The sequence below is a fragment of the Felis catus genome, chromosome C1, assembly GCF_018350175.1.
Source record: "Felis catus isolate Fca126 chromosome C1, F.catus_Fca126_mat1.0, whole genome shotgun sequence".
NCBI lineage: Eukaryota > Metazoa > Chordata > Mammalia > Carnivora > Felidae > Felis > Felis catus.
In genome coordinates this window covers 140,223,478-140,238,377 of record NC_058375.1, presented here as the reverse complement: position 1 = coordinate 140,238,377, position 14,900 = coordinate 140,223,478, and the positions used below count along the sequence as shown (strand labels likewise).

General features: G+C 38.9%; 1 protein-coding gene across 6 annotated transcripts in view; it reads right to left on the bottom strand.

Annotated features, from left to right (window-relative positions):
• Positions 1–1,383: 1,383 nt before the first annotated feature.
• The window catches only part of LYPD6 (LY6/PLAUR domain containing 6), a 123,942-nt gene continuing 110,425 nt past the window's right edge, over positions 1,384–14,900 (bottom strand). For 5 of the 6 annotated variants that reach the window (XM_003990754.6, XM_019838090.3, XM_006935277.5 and 2 more), the window contains 2 exons: positions 6,308–6,438; positions 1,384–4,370 (listed from right to left, as the gene is read on the bottom strand). In XM_003990754.6, the coding sequence (XP_003990803.1) occupies positions 4,203–4,370; positions 6,308–6,438 (299 nt within the window). In that variant the 3' untranslated portion in view covers positions 1,384–4,202. Of the gene's footprint in view, positions 4,371–6,282; positions 6,439–14,900 lie in introns of all 6 variants that reach the window. The other variant, XM_019838092.3, reaches the window with a different exon arrangement.

The window sequence follows — 14,900 nt, the reverse complement described above, 5'->3', positions numbered from 1 at the left end:
ATGGAAACAACTTCAGTGTCCATTAATGCATAACTGAATAAAGAAGATATATATATATATATATGTGTGTGTGTGTGTGTGTGTGTGTGTGTGTGTGTATGTGTGTGTGTATATATATATGTATATATACATATGCATATATGCATATATGTATATGCATAATACCCTCAAGGTCCTTTCATGTTGTCACACATAGCAACATTTTTTATGGGTGTCCTTATTTTTCAGTGGGTGAATAATAATACATTATATATATTATTCACCCACTGAAAAATAAGGACACCCATAAAAAATGTTGCTATGTGTGACAACATGAAAGGACCTTGAGGGTATTATGCTAAGTGAAATAAGTCAGAGAAAGACAAATACTAGATGATTTCACTTATATGTGGAATCTGAAAAACAAATTAAAAAAAATAAAACAAATAAAAAAAAGGAAGCTCATAGATACAGAGAATAGATTGGTGGTTGCCAAAGGTGGAGGAGCAGGGAAGAAATGGGTGAAGGTGGTCTAAAGGTCAAGCTTCTAGTTACAAAAAAGAAAGTCATGGGATTGTACAGCATAGTGACTATAGTTAATAATACTGTACTGCATATTTGAAAGATACCAAGAGAGTAAATCTTAAAGGTTCTTATCAGAAGAAAAAACATTTAGAACTATGTAAGGTAATAGATATTGACTAGAATTATGGTGGCCATTGCACAATGTATACAAATGTCAAATCATTATGTTTCACACATGAAACTAATAAAATGATATATGTCAACGTGCCTCAATTAAAAAATATAAATAAATAAATAAGTAAATAAATAAATAAATAGAATAGAATAAACAGAGACCACAAACAAGCTGAAGATTTCTAAGACCACTTTCAGTATCTATAATTTTACTAGGAAAAATAAATTCACTGTATAGATAAACATTTATACTATTCAAATGTTTGTTTCTTGTTGCAGAAGAAACCATCAAGGAAAAACACTTTCTATTGGATCATCACTAACAGAACAAAATGAGATTTAAAAATTAAGAGTTAATGGGGTAGTATTTAGATACACACACACACACACACACACACACACACACACACACTTTTATTTTTCCTGATTTAACAAAGAAAATGCTCTAGGGAAACTGTAGACCTGATTAAAAAGTCTGGTAATCTTTCCCTCTTTGATTTTCTGCAGCACTTACTGTCTACATGAATCATTTGGCATGAGTGAATTGTCTTGTATCTTTTCATGCGTGTATGTCTTGTCTGTACAACGAGAAAATGTGCTCTTGGAAGGAAGTTCCCTGTGATCCTAAGCCCTACGCCTTATACATAACCTGAATGCCTTAATCATTGATTGACATGTACATTTACAGGGAGGAGCCTGATGAGATACACTTAAAACCTTTATTCATTGATTTACAAAATGTACAATATTTACAAAATTTAGGCATTAATCTCTATTGACATGAATGCTATGGGGAGTCTGAAAATAAATAAGTGGCACATAGGTTAATGTACACATCATGGCTGTTTGCACTTCAAGCCGTCACCAACGGTGGGATTTGAGGGAAAGTTTAATGTGGTATAAAAGTCAGATGGATGACCAGTCCTGGGCCTTCCACACGAATGGCCCTTCCTTGGCTTCTTGAGGCTGGGGAAGGTGAGCCAACCACTTTCTTTCAAGAGAATGAAACGTCAGCCATTCTGACAGGCACTCAAGGTGCATGCAGTCAAATCTGTGTAGAGTTTGCAGTGATCCCCCGGGTGGCAGATGAGTTCACATCACTGTGGACTTGGTCCCTGCACACCAGACAGGGAAGCTCTGGAGTGGTCGCTTTATGATTAAGAACCAGCATTTGGATTCTGTCTCTCACTCAAATTGCATGCAGTACTTGGCAGGTATCAGTGGAGAGTGGCCATGCACAAAAAATGGTACTTGTAGATATGTACAACATCAAGTTTTCACTGTCTTAAAGCATTTCTAGCAATTATAGCAATTGACCTGTTACCTCTTTTAGCAAGAGGAATGAACTAGGAAGCTGTACCTCCACCCCTTAAAGAAAAAACACCATCTAGGGGACCCACACAAATGGCATCCTGCAGAGGCAGGACTAGACAAACTCCACATGATCAGAGGGTCAAATTCCCATGGTCAGGTCTGGAAGTTTTCCTAGGGGTGGTAATTCCATTGTCCCTGCACTCTTCAATCCCACCTCAACCTATATAACTTAAATAGGGAGGGAAAGGCTTCGTGTTATTGAGCTTCTTAGAGCCTTAGTACCTTCATCTGTAAAGTGAAAATACTAGTAATATTCCTTTCAGGGTGCTTGCAGGTTTTACAGGACTTAATACATACATACATATATAAAGTGCTTAGCATAGTGCCTGCCACATAAGAGGTGCTTAGTAAATATCTTGCTTTCTCTCCCTCTACTTCTCTCACCCCAGTTATAAGCAAAGTATTGATAAGCCTACCAAACTCTGATTTAAGGCCATTTGATGCAATTTAGATTACTTTGTATCAGAGTTACCGCTCTCAGTTCATATTTGGTAATCCCTGAGGGGGCCTCATTTTATGAGCCACAGACATTTTCCAGTGCAGGGCAGATGGACCCTGACAATGCTCTCCTGTTTATCAGCAATGGCTCCACCCAATTTCATGAAAATATGCCCCATAACCCTGCAGAGAAACTCATACCAGTGATCGTCACCACCTGAACATTTCTGGGACAACACCACTGACGAAACAATGAGTGAAACCCTTGAGGCCAACACATTACTCTTGCTCAAACATAAGTTAATATTTTTCAACACTGGTGCAAGTATTATAGATAACCTTCAACAAACATATATTACAGGCTCTACCACTGTTGAAAAATAAGTATTCTAATTCAGTCATTTTGTTTAGAATAAAGAATATTTTACAATATATTTTAGTTTCTAGTTACCCCATACAAAAATAAATATTGTATAAATGATTTACAAGGAAGAAGAAAAAGTTGTAACTCAGGCCAAAAAATACAGGAAGGATGGCAAAAATTTTACCATCTACTTCAAAAGCAATCACCTAAAAGAAAAACTCCCCCTGGGTCTCCTTACTAGTCTCACCATCACCCAACCGGCTTACCTCCTTCTCATTCTAGGATATTATGTCTTCCTTCCCTATCAGTCTTGAGATAATGTAGTGTAGAACCTTCTCCCTAAAGTCACTGAGGATTTGAAAGAGGAAGAACCCCGAGGGCTCTCTGGCAGTATGAAGTGCAGAAGGACAATCTGACTAAGCTACTGATTGGGCCCTCGCGGTGAACTCGGGTCAACCTGCACATGTCTCTTTCCTTTCATTCTGATATCCTCTCTCTCCTTAGATTATCTATGCCTGAATAGACCCATGACTGGAGAAAACTCCATCCTGCTTTGGGACTCTTTGGATACCCTTTGGCCCAGGTAGAACCCAGGATCTCATGGAGCACAATGAGGTGCCAAATCAAGGTCAATCTCACCAATTTTAGTGCAAGGCTATGCAAGGTACTTTATGGATAATAGTTCCATTAAGTTGGGAAAAATCTTTCTCCAGCTAGCCGTCCCCCTATACAACAAATTTATGATTGCCTTTTATTTCCCACAGAGAGCAGAGGGAATAGGATTCCCACCACTGGGAGAAAAATGTTGGGAAAATTAAAATGGACAACTGCATACTACTTTTTTAGGGACTCAGTCAGAGTCTCCAAGGAAACAGTCTGTTCCTTTTGGAATCAAAGTTTTAAAATTCTAAAGCTATAAATAAAGTCATATCCAAACCAGTGGTCTTTACCTTTTTCCTGAAGCACACACATCTGTGCATGTCCACATAACATATCATCTAACATCTCAAGGGTCCCAGGACCTCTTGTGGCTCATGCATGTATTCCAAATAAAGAGACTCAGACATCAATAAATGCAGAACTATTTCCTGGAGTGAAAAGAAAGGTTCGTGGTATACGACTCAGGGTCTATTTGGGGGGCAGGCTGGCTTTGATGAGGTCTTGGACTTGAAATGACTACACTGACACAACGCTTGTTCCTCATGATAAATGGCGATGCTTGGCTGTGAAGACATCTGTGAGTGTTGTGGTTTCCCATGTGTAACTATTGTCAAGCCAACGACTCATGCATGACTATGGACCATGGAGATCCCCATGGATTGCTACTATACATGGCGTCTTTGAGCTGCTATAATGTGAGTCCCAACCACACCCACAAGCAGGACACGATCACTGACATGCAGTGTGGGTGCCCATTTGTCTGATTTATGGGTGATGTTGTGGCAAATGTGGCATCGGTTTCATTTCGGGGGAGTGGCAAGTTACAGATATTTCCTTCACAACAGGAAGTGCAGACCTGAAAGAAAGGAAGAGAAACAGAAGGGTGATGAGAAGCTGGCAGATCTTGGAAGGAGGCAGGGAATTTGGAAGGAACTGTCTCCCTCACAGTAAGACTGAAATGAAAGTGACCTGTTCTACAAAAGAGGCACCGACCCTGCATTTAAGGAAGTGGGATGAGATTTCATCTGGAAGCAATGTGGCCAAAAAAAAAAAACAACCCTGGACTCAGCTTCCAGGAACATGAGTTCTGCTTTTGACATCCCATCACATGCTTATTACATGGTTTTATAACCTTCCTAGGTCTCAGCTTTTCCACCTGGGTAATGGGGATTCTAATACCCTCCTATCTCAAAGAAACCCTTTCTGACTACTTGGGGAAGCTGTTCAGAGGGTAAACTTTCACTTGCCAAATTTTCACATTGTACATGAAGTGGAAACAACCCAACTTAAACTGAACTATTTGCTTTCATTAGAACTGTCCATATAATTATCACCATTCTTGCGGGTGAGTTAAAGTTTGAAGGGTTTGCATTAATGCAATTACTCCTGCTTTATCCAACTTTATTCATGGGCCATAAGAAAGAAAGAAATCTAAAGGATTGTTGACAGAAATTACTTGGTGCCATGGCTACACAAAGTACAGATTAGCAGCTTCCACATCACCTGGAGCCCATTAGAAATGCAGAATCTCAAACCTTGCCCCAAATTTAGTGAATCAGAATCTGCATTTTAACAAGATCCTCGAGTAGCCCATATGCGCCATAATATTTGAAAAATTGTCTGATGGCAAATATCCTATTCAGTCATTATCTTGCAGGGATTTGAGTCTTGTCACAGTTGACATGGGCTAGGGAGACATTATAATGTTGAGGAGAGAAACTGAAGGTCAGAAGTGAGTTTGAATTCTGTCAGACAGAATTACCAGCCGTGTGACCTTTGCACATGATGTTACTTCTCTGATCTTTAACTTGATCCATGGTAAAGCAGCACAATAAGGCCTGAGAGCCTAGCTTTCTGGGAGTGGGGTGAGAGGTAGGTAAAACCCTTGAACATAGCTTTTATATTTCAAACCAGGATCAAGTTGGTATACTATATTTTAAAATTTAATTCTTACTGTATTTCACAAGTTGCTTGAAAATTAGGTGTCTTCTTGAAGCCCCTACTAAACGTGCCGCTCCAGGGTACTGAGAGTAGAAGTTGCTTCTGACACCAGGAAGGCAGCCTGATGGGGAGAAGTGAGCTAACTCCAAATAAAGGCCAAGGCCTGCCTGATATACAAGATTATATGTGGAGCCAGCTCTGAACCATCAGCAGGAGAGTCGGGGGCATTCTCCACTCCAACCACAAGTCAGGCTGCATTTCTCTGGTTCTTTATATTCTCCTTCAGGGCTGCACTTGAAGTTCACTTTATACTGAGTGCTTCCATATAGGCACCAGATAGAGTTTAAGAGGGAGCCAACCCATAAGGAGATGGTTCTCTGATCACCTAATCAAATTATTCAGGAGCCAATGGATACCGTCCCCAAATCAGCATTCCAATAAAGACATGAGCCTCACTTCACAGATAATTATTGATGCTCAACTGCCGTGGCCATCCTCAGCTGAATGAATTGTTGCTACATCTGCAATGCTTTATCGTGAGGATGTAACTGATCCCTCATTCCTCTTCCTTCCAGTGGCTTTACTACTTTCTTCTGAGGAAAGGAAGGGATTACAACTTTCAATATCCTCTTGGTGTTGTGTTTACATAATTAAACCGGTTTTCCTATGCTCTGCTGTACATTTTTATTCTTTTAGAGCAAACAGGAAAGGAGAATCTTCTCATAATGGTATAAAAGTACTCAAAAGCCAGGTTACACCAGGGAATGGGAATTGGCTCATGAGCATGGGCGTGCATCTGTGGTGGAGGAAGACTAACTATGCTGTACCGGTCACTTGCTTTGTTGCCCACACCTTGTGGCCTTCATGCTCAGAATCTCTGCAGCCAGTGGACAAGCACTCTTCCAGTGGAACGCAGCGTTTGGTGACAGAGATGCTGTTTCCTGTGACTTCCATTGTATGCTGAGTGTAGCAGTATCTGGTCTCTGCCAACAGAGAAAAAATATGTTTCAATTGAGATGGGAAATGTTAACCCGACCTGCCTGGAAGTGAAACAACAGAAGGGTCAACATTACAAGTCCTGAAGAGATTTAACAGCACATGAGATGTATACTGTGTTGAGTTTACGTCCAATCCCAAAGACGTCCTTGGAGAGATGCGCTTCGCCATGGTAGGAAGAGAGCCTTCTGAAGAATATTGGTCTCTTGGCCCGTCGTCATCCCCATAAACCAAGATATAGTGGTATGACTCTTTGCCTTTCAACAAATTTTGCCACTGTATTGCTTTTTATTTTTAGGGAAGGAGAGGTCTGGAGGGACGATTAGGATATGAGAATCAGAAATTTGGGGGAAGATAAAGGGGTGAAAAAGTTCAAAGAACACAGGGTTTAAAAACAAAAAGTTAGGCAGGTAACAATGGTCTTCAAAGAGTTAAAAGACTATAGCAGAGGCACATGTGTGTGTGCGTGTGTGTGTGCGTGCTTTGGAAACAGCTATTCCCAAGTAAGGGCTGAATAATTAAAAACCAACTCATTTTATCTTCAGAAAATGACTTTATCCAAAAGAAAGAACTTCTTGACAATGAGCATAGCTAGATCTTGGAATTTATTACAGAAGAAAACTAACTCAATAATGAAGGTGTTCCGAAATGGAAGGGCATCATTGCTCCCTAGTATGATTTCAGTGTCTTCTAAAATGGCAGATGAAGACCGACCATGATGTAAGTTTCTAGACATCCCTCCAGGTCTTAGGAATCCAAAAACTTAAGATTTCTTCCAAACTACCATGGAGAATTTTTCTCTTTCAAATTTAAAGACTAAAGAAAAATGGCTTTGTCAAAGTAATTCTTTAAGGCCTCTAGGCAGTGTTCAGCTTTCTAAGCCTGGGATTTAGGAGAATGTTCCTGCTCCACTTTCAGAATGAAAAAGAGAATGAATAATTCTTAAGAAATGTCACTGAGCTGTTTTTCATCCATATCTTGGATTCCACTTTGCATGCTTTATACATTTTGGATATTTAGTGGCTAATATGGAATTATGACCTTCTATGATATTATTTATTAGGCAATAAAAATTCCCCCCACCAGATTCTGTCACAATTTTGGCAGCTTTTAACCAAAGTACTAATGTCCAAAGAAGAAAGCTTGAGAATTTTAGGCCCTGAGAATGAGCTAATACAGACCACACTGACACATCTTGAGAGTCATAAAAATCCAGGGGTTTTAATAATCTTCCTAACACCCCCCTCCCCACCTGACAGGAACCTGAGTGACCTCTGATTGAGTCTCACTATGGACAGAGATTTTCTTAATGGTTACACTACTGGTGGGTGTACTTGGGCTGAGTCTGGTCAATGCCCTCCCCAAAATGCTGTTCCCACACTGTACCCTGACCAGAATTTTATTGGTGGGAATCAGGTCAAGGCAGTCCTAGCTAGCTCAGGGTCCTGGAGAGCTCTCTGGGAGTCGAGTAAGTACAGCCACCCTATGAACTCACAGGAAAAGTTGACAATTTTGCACCTGGAAATGATTCTCCCAAAGCCCTAAAATATTTTAGAATTGGAGTGATTGTTTTTCTGATGGGAAGCAGGTGGCAGCTCTCTGATTTTTAAAAAAAGATTTTAAGCCTGTGACAGGTTTTAACAAATGGAGGCCAGTGGCCTGAGGGATTTACCACATTTCCCAAAGAAGACTGGTTTACTTCTTTGATAGCAGACTTGGACACTTATGGCCATGACAGGTACCCCTTTCCCACTGCATCCCACCTTGAGATGCTCAAAAAAGCAATAAAGACAGGAATGTTCTTATCTCCTGTCTCCTCTTCATACAGAACCAGGAGCAGATGCCAGAGGTTTAACTGCTCCAAATGTAAATTGGAGCAGATAAGATCATACATTTATGGAATAAGTAAATCATTATATGGTTTCAGCTTTGGAAATCAGGTTTGTCCCCCAAGTATTAAATTCTCTTATCTTCAGTAAGCTTTGAGTAACAATTGGTGAACTTGATATAACTACTTTTTGTTCTTACTTTTATGCCCATAACAAACTCTTTTAATTTATTAATTGCAAATTTATTCCACTGCACAGATAACAACTAATGAGGAAGATATGCCAAAGTCCAGTACTTAATAAGCTCATTCTTAAAATCCTGGGGGGGAAGGGGGGAGGAACAAAAATGATCGGTGATGAGGCTGGATAAAAAATTGTCTTGCACGCACTAAATCTGACCCTCAAAACAAAGATATTTTGAGAACATCCCATTATTTCCAGCAGCAGCAACCTCAGATCCGAAGTGTCAGTCTCTTAGAAGTATCCATCCCACTTCTTATCTTACAAAACCCCTGGGTGAGTTATGAAATGTTAATGTAAAACAAGGTTCTGTAGTTAAATAAGTTTTGGAAATATTCAAATAAAGTGGAACAGGTTTCTTCAGAGCACAACTTAGGAGAGCCTTGAATGTGTATTGTGATCTCCAAGGCAAGCAGGCAGCATTTCCCAAGCAGAACGAGGTGGACCACATGTGGCTTATCACTGGGCTGTAGAATTGATAAAAAAAGGAGTTTCAGCCACTGAGTATTGCTCTCCATGCATCCCGAATAATCCTTGGGTTAGTAATGAGGTTATATGAGACTCAAGCCTGCTGATAACTTCACACTAAAAGGATTTCAAAGGCTTTTATCTAAAAGATAAAAGATGGATTTGAATTTCTACCAGGTTAGTTTCGGCCTCTAAAATCTCATATTCTGCAACAGCATGGTATTCCCAGAGGTTGTGAAACAAAAGTATTTTTCTGGAAGACTCACAGGCATGCAATTGAAAGCAGAACTCATTAAGAGAGCTTAATCAACTATTGGAAAACACAAAATTTATAATTTTCATGAAGTACACATACACACACAAATTCCTTAACCTAGTTCTGAAATCAAAACAACGTTCAAAGCTAAAATGCAAATTTCCATTTACCCACAAATATTCAGTTTCCAATAACAGAAACTGAGTTTCAACAACATATATATTAAATGATTTGAATTAAAAATGACCAATTCTCTGGTAAAAGGCTTTCCCGCCACTCAGTTATTCCCTGTGGCTCTACTAGTTTTGGTTTCTTTGCAAACATATATAACGATTAAAGTGATGCCAGAGAACAATTCACCATGTGCAAGAAAATTAGTGGCAGGAAAATAACTGTAATCATAATATTACAAATTCTGCTGAAAAACTGAAAGTCCAGTGGCATCTGGTGGCATACTTCCAGCCTGGCTCCTTACCGCGCCCTCAGTCCTTCACATCCAGCTATTTCCAGGTCCTCCTCTGCAATGACTTTGCCTAAGTGTCCCACTGGATCCCCTTCTCCCATGTCTGACCCCAAAGGATTTCATTGCAGCTCTTGGGCTCTACTATGTATAATGTCCTCCGCGTGATTCCCCTGAGCTTCAGAGTTTTGTCTTCTAGATTTTTTTCTGCATCTCTGGTCTCTTCTCTTCCAACCCTTTCTCTAACCTGAATGTTGATATTCTCCCATGATCTGTTCTTGAGCCTATTCTCTTCTCACTGAAGTGACCTCATCCAACCTCCAACGTTGTCTTCAGCCTGATTCTCTCTCCCAAACTATAGAACCAATCTCTGGCTATCTCCTGGACATTGCAAGCAGCACCTCAGACGTCACATATCTCAAATAACTCATATTCCTCCCTCCCCATTTGTTTCTCTTTCCAGTGTTTTTATCTCAGGAAGGGACATCCTGAGTCCTGAGATGTGGCACCTCCATCTCGGACTAGGAAATTCAGAATTAGCTCAGACTTCTCTTCCCAAGCCAGGTGTCTTTAAGTTCCCTGAAATGTGTTCATTACCCTAATCTTTCTGTTCCATTTTCCATTTTCCCAGTGCAGGACTTCATCATTTCCTGTCTTCTTTGTCTCTGACCTCTCCTTTCTAATGCAGGTGTCAGACAGCCATCCGATGTATTGCTGAAACCAAGGTCAGATCATGCTACTCACTGTCTATGAGAGCCTGAGTGAACCCTAGCTGTCAAGCAGCCCTGGCTCAATACTGCTAGGTTTATTTGGCCTACTGGAGTGGTCAGTAGGTGGTCTGTTACTCTCTCTCTTCTCCTGAAGCTGTGTGCCAGTAATATAGTAGGAGGGGCGCCTGGGTGGCTCTTTCAGTTGAGCGTCAGACTTTGGCTCAGGTCATGATCTCACGTTCCATTTGTGAGTTTGATTCCAGCATTGGGCTCTCTGCTGTCAGCACAGAGCCCGCTTCAGATCCTCTGTCTCCCTCTCTCCCTATCCCTCCCCTGCTCGCAAGCACTCAATCTCAGTCTCTCTCTTAAAAAAAAAAAAAAAAAAAAAAAAAAGAGGATATAGGAGTAGCTTTACTTCCTTGCTAGAAGTATTGATTACATTTATAACTCAGAGCTTGGCATTTGAAACTCAGCACTTATTCTTATTCAACATTACACTTAATCTAGGCCCCAGACTATCTCCTCATTGCCTACTGGATACCTTGAGACACCATGTTATATCCTTTGACCATTCTTCACAACAAAAAAAATTTCCCCCTATCTTCTGCTCCTGGAAACCTTTTCTTCAAGGTTCAATATAAATGTGATGAATTCTGTGAACCCTTCCTTGATTTTCCTCCCAACCGGGTTCACAGGCCTTCTTAGCTTCCTCATTTGTTATATCTGGCTTTCCTTCTAGATCAGTGTTTCTCAACATTAGCACAACTGATGTATCTTTTTGTGTTTTACTGGTTGATTTTTTAAATTTATTTTGAGATAGTTACAGATTCACATGAGTTTGTAAGAAATAATACGGAAGGATCTCATGTACCCTTCACCCAGTTTTCCCCAAATGGCAACACATTGCAAAACTATAGTATCACAATCAGGATATTGATATGGATGCAGTCAAGATACAGAACATTTCTACCTCCACAAGGACCACTCATGTCCACTTTTTATTCTCACATCCTTGTCCCTCCTCTTCCCACCCCTCCTTAATCCTTGGCAACCACTAGTCTGTGCTCCATTTCTATAAATTTGTCATTTTAGGGATGTTATATAAATGGACTCATAAAGTATGCAAACTTTGGGGATTAGGCATTTTCACTCAGCCTTATTCACTTGAGAGTTATCAGGATTATTGTATCAACAGTTTGTTAATTTTTAATCCTGAGTAGTATTCCATGCTGTGGATGTACCAAGGTTGGTTTAACCATTCATCCATTGAAAGGGTATCTAGGTTATGGATATTATTAATGAAACTGTTATCAACACTTGTATAAATGCTTTAATGTGAACATAGGTTCTCATTTCTCTGGGGTAAATGCTCAGAAGTGGCATTACTAGGTTATACGGTAGGTCTCTGTTTAATTGTTTAAGAAACTGCCATAATGTTTTTGAGAGTGGCTGTACTATTTTATACTCCCATCCACAATATATGTATGATCTAGTTTCTCCTAATTCTTACTGGCATTTGATAGTGTTGCTATTTTTTTTTTTTTATTTTAGACATTCCGATAGATATATAGTGTTATCTCATGTTTTTAATTTGGATTTTCTGAATGGCTAAATGATGCTGAACATGTGTTTATTTGCCATCTGTTTATTTTCCTTGGTGAAATATCTGTTCATGGTTTTTGTCCTTTTCGTGCTTATTTCGTTTCCTTTTTTACTGTTGTGTTTTCAGAATTCTTTATACATTTTAGATACTAGTCCTTTGTCAGATATTTGATTAGCAAATATTTTATGTCAGTTTGTTATCGGTATTTTCCTCCTATTAACAGAGTCTTATGTAGAGCAAAAGTTTTTAATTTTGATGAAATCCAATTTACCAAGTTTTCCTTTTATGGATCATGCTTTTTATATCAAGTCTAAGAACTTTTTGCCTAGCCTTAGATCTCGAAGATTTCCTCCTGTGCTTTTTCCCTAAAGGTCATATAGTTTTATATTTGACATTTAAGTCTATGATTAAATTTGAGTTAACTTTTGTAAAAAGTGTAATACTTGGGTTGAGGTTCATTTTTTGCCCCTGGATGTCCAAATGCTCCCGCAAGCATGTTTGTTGCAAAGGCTCTTTCCTCTAGTGAACTGAATTTTGTATCCTTGTCAAAAAGTTGGGCATATTTTGAGAGTCTCTTTCTGAAATCTATTCTGTTCCATTGATCTATGTCTCTATCCTTCTGACAATACCACAGTCCTGATTACTGTAGCCATATGATGATTCTGGAAAGAGGATTGATTGGTTCCTCCCACTTAAATTCCATTTTCAGAGAACTGTTTCAGCTATTCTTGTTTCTTACCTTTCCATATAAATTGTATAATAATCTTGTCCAGAACTACAAACAATTTTGCTAGAATTTGATAGGAATTGTGTAAAATCTGCACATAAATTTGGACAGATTTGACATCTTTACCATGTAGAGTCTTTCAATTCATGAACGTGGCCTCTCCATTTACTTAAATTTCCTTGGAATTCTTTCATTAGCATTTATAGTTTCAGCATACAAGTCCTATATGTGTTTTGTTACATTTACCTTGAAGTATTTAATATTTTTTGAACCATTATAAGTGGTATTATATTTTTAAATTCAATGATCATGTGTTAATCGATAGTATATATGAGTACAATTGAATTTTGTGTCTTAATCTTAGTATTTTGTGACCTTGCTGAACTTAATAGTGCTAAGAGTTTTGTGTAGAAGTGTTGAGATTTTCTCCTTAGAAAATCGTGTCATCTGTGACATGGGACAGTTTTATTTCTTCCTTTCCAATCTGTATGCCTTTCATTTCCTTCCTTTTCTTGCCTTATTGCACTGGGTAGAACTTTCAGTAGGACATTGGATAAGAATGATGAAAGTGATATCCTTGTCTAGTTTTTTATCTTAACAGGGAAGTATTTTGTCTTTCACTATTAAGTATGCTTGCTACAGGATTTTTTAAAATAAATATTCTTTATCAAATTGAGGAAGTTTCTCTCATACTGTTTTTCTGAAAGTTGTTGATCATGAATGGTATTGAATTTTGCCAAATGCTTTTTCTGCTTCAGTTGATATTGACATATGATTTTTCATCTTCAGCCTGTTAATATTGTGGATTACCCTGGGTAATTTTCAAATATTGAAGCAGACCTGCATTCCTGAAATAAGCTCTATTTGGTCAGGCTTATTTTTATATATTGCTAAATTTTATTTGTTAATATTATGTTAAGGGTGTTTGTGATTATATTCATAAGGAATATTAGATTTCAGGGGGTTTTGTGTGGCTTTTGTTTGTTTTTGTTTTGTTGTTTTTTGGTACTATCTTAGTCTGGTTTTAGATTCAGGGTAATTCTAGATTGTACATAAACTGCATAACAAAGTACCTTAGACTAGGTGACCTACACAGAAGAAATCTATTTTTTCACAGTTCTGGAGGCTGAAAGTCCAAGTTAAGGTGTCAATAAGGTTTATTTCTTCTGAGGCTTCTTTCCTTGGCTCACAGATGGGCCACTTCTCCCTGTATCTTTTCACGGTCTCTCCTCTGTGCGAGTCTGTGTCCTAATCTCCTCTTCATCATTGAACCTGAATTACTACTTTAAGGACCCTATCTTTAACTACAATCATATTCAGGAATACTGGGGATTAGGTTTCACATGTGAACCGTGAGGTCGGGGGGACACTACTGAGCCTATAAGAGGATCCTTGGTGGTAGAGACAGTAGCTGAAAGCAGTCATGTAAGAAGCCCCTGGGCTACTGAAAACAATCCATTTCTTAATCAGGGTGCTGCTTCCATGATGATATCTTGGTTTTTGTTTTGGTCTTGTTTTTTCAAAAAAAAAAAAAATGTTCCATACCTGCTAAGGACAGGTCACATATTAACTTGAGGAATCTCTCTTTTAAAGCAAATCTTTGAAATTCATAAAGCTATGTGCTTATAACCAGGCAAAGACCAAAAAGGTGGTTGGGGAGGTATACAAAAGCAGTGAGGGTAAACAGGATCTTATAGAGGACAGTAGTTAAAATAAAAGTGATAAGACAAAAACATCAAATAGATGCTTCCTATCTGAGGCAATTATGTTAATAGAAAATACTTGGGCAAAAACACTGACTTGTAGTAGGTTAGATGATTTCAGGGTGTCAAAAGGAAGCCATCTTGTTTAGGCTGATATAACTTTGGGGTTAAAAATTACTGGAAAAGTTCTTTTTTTTAAAGTTCTTTTAAATGTCTATTTATTTTTGAGAGAGAGAAAGAGAGGGAGAAAGAAAATGAGTGGGCGAGGGGCAGAGAGAAAGGAAAACATAGAATCCAAAGCAGGCTCCAGGCTCTGAGCTGTCAGCACAGAGCCTGACACGGGGCTCAAACTTATGAACCATGAGATCATGACCTGTGCCAAAGTCAGAGGCCTAACTGACTGAGCCACCCCGGCACCCCTGGAAAAGTTCTAATAAAAGAGTAAAGAGTAAA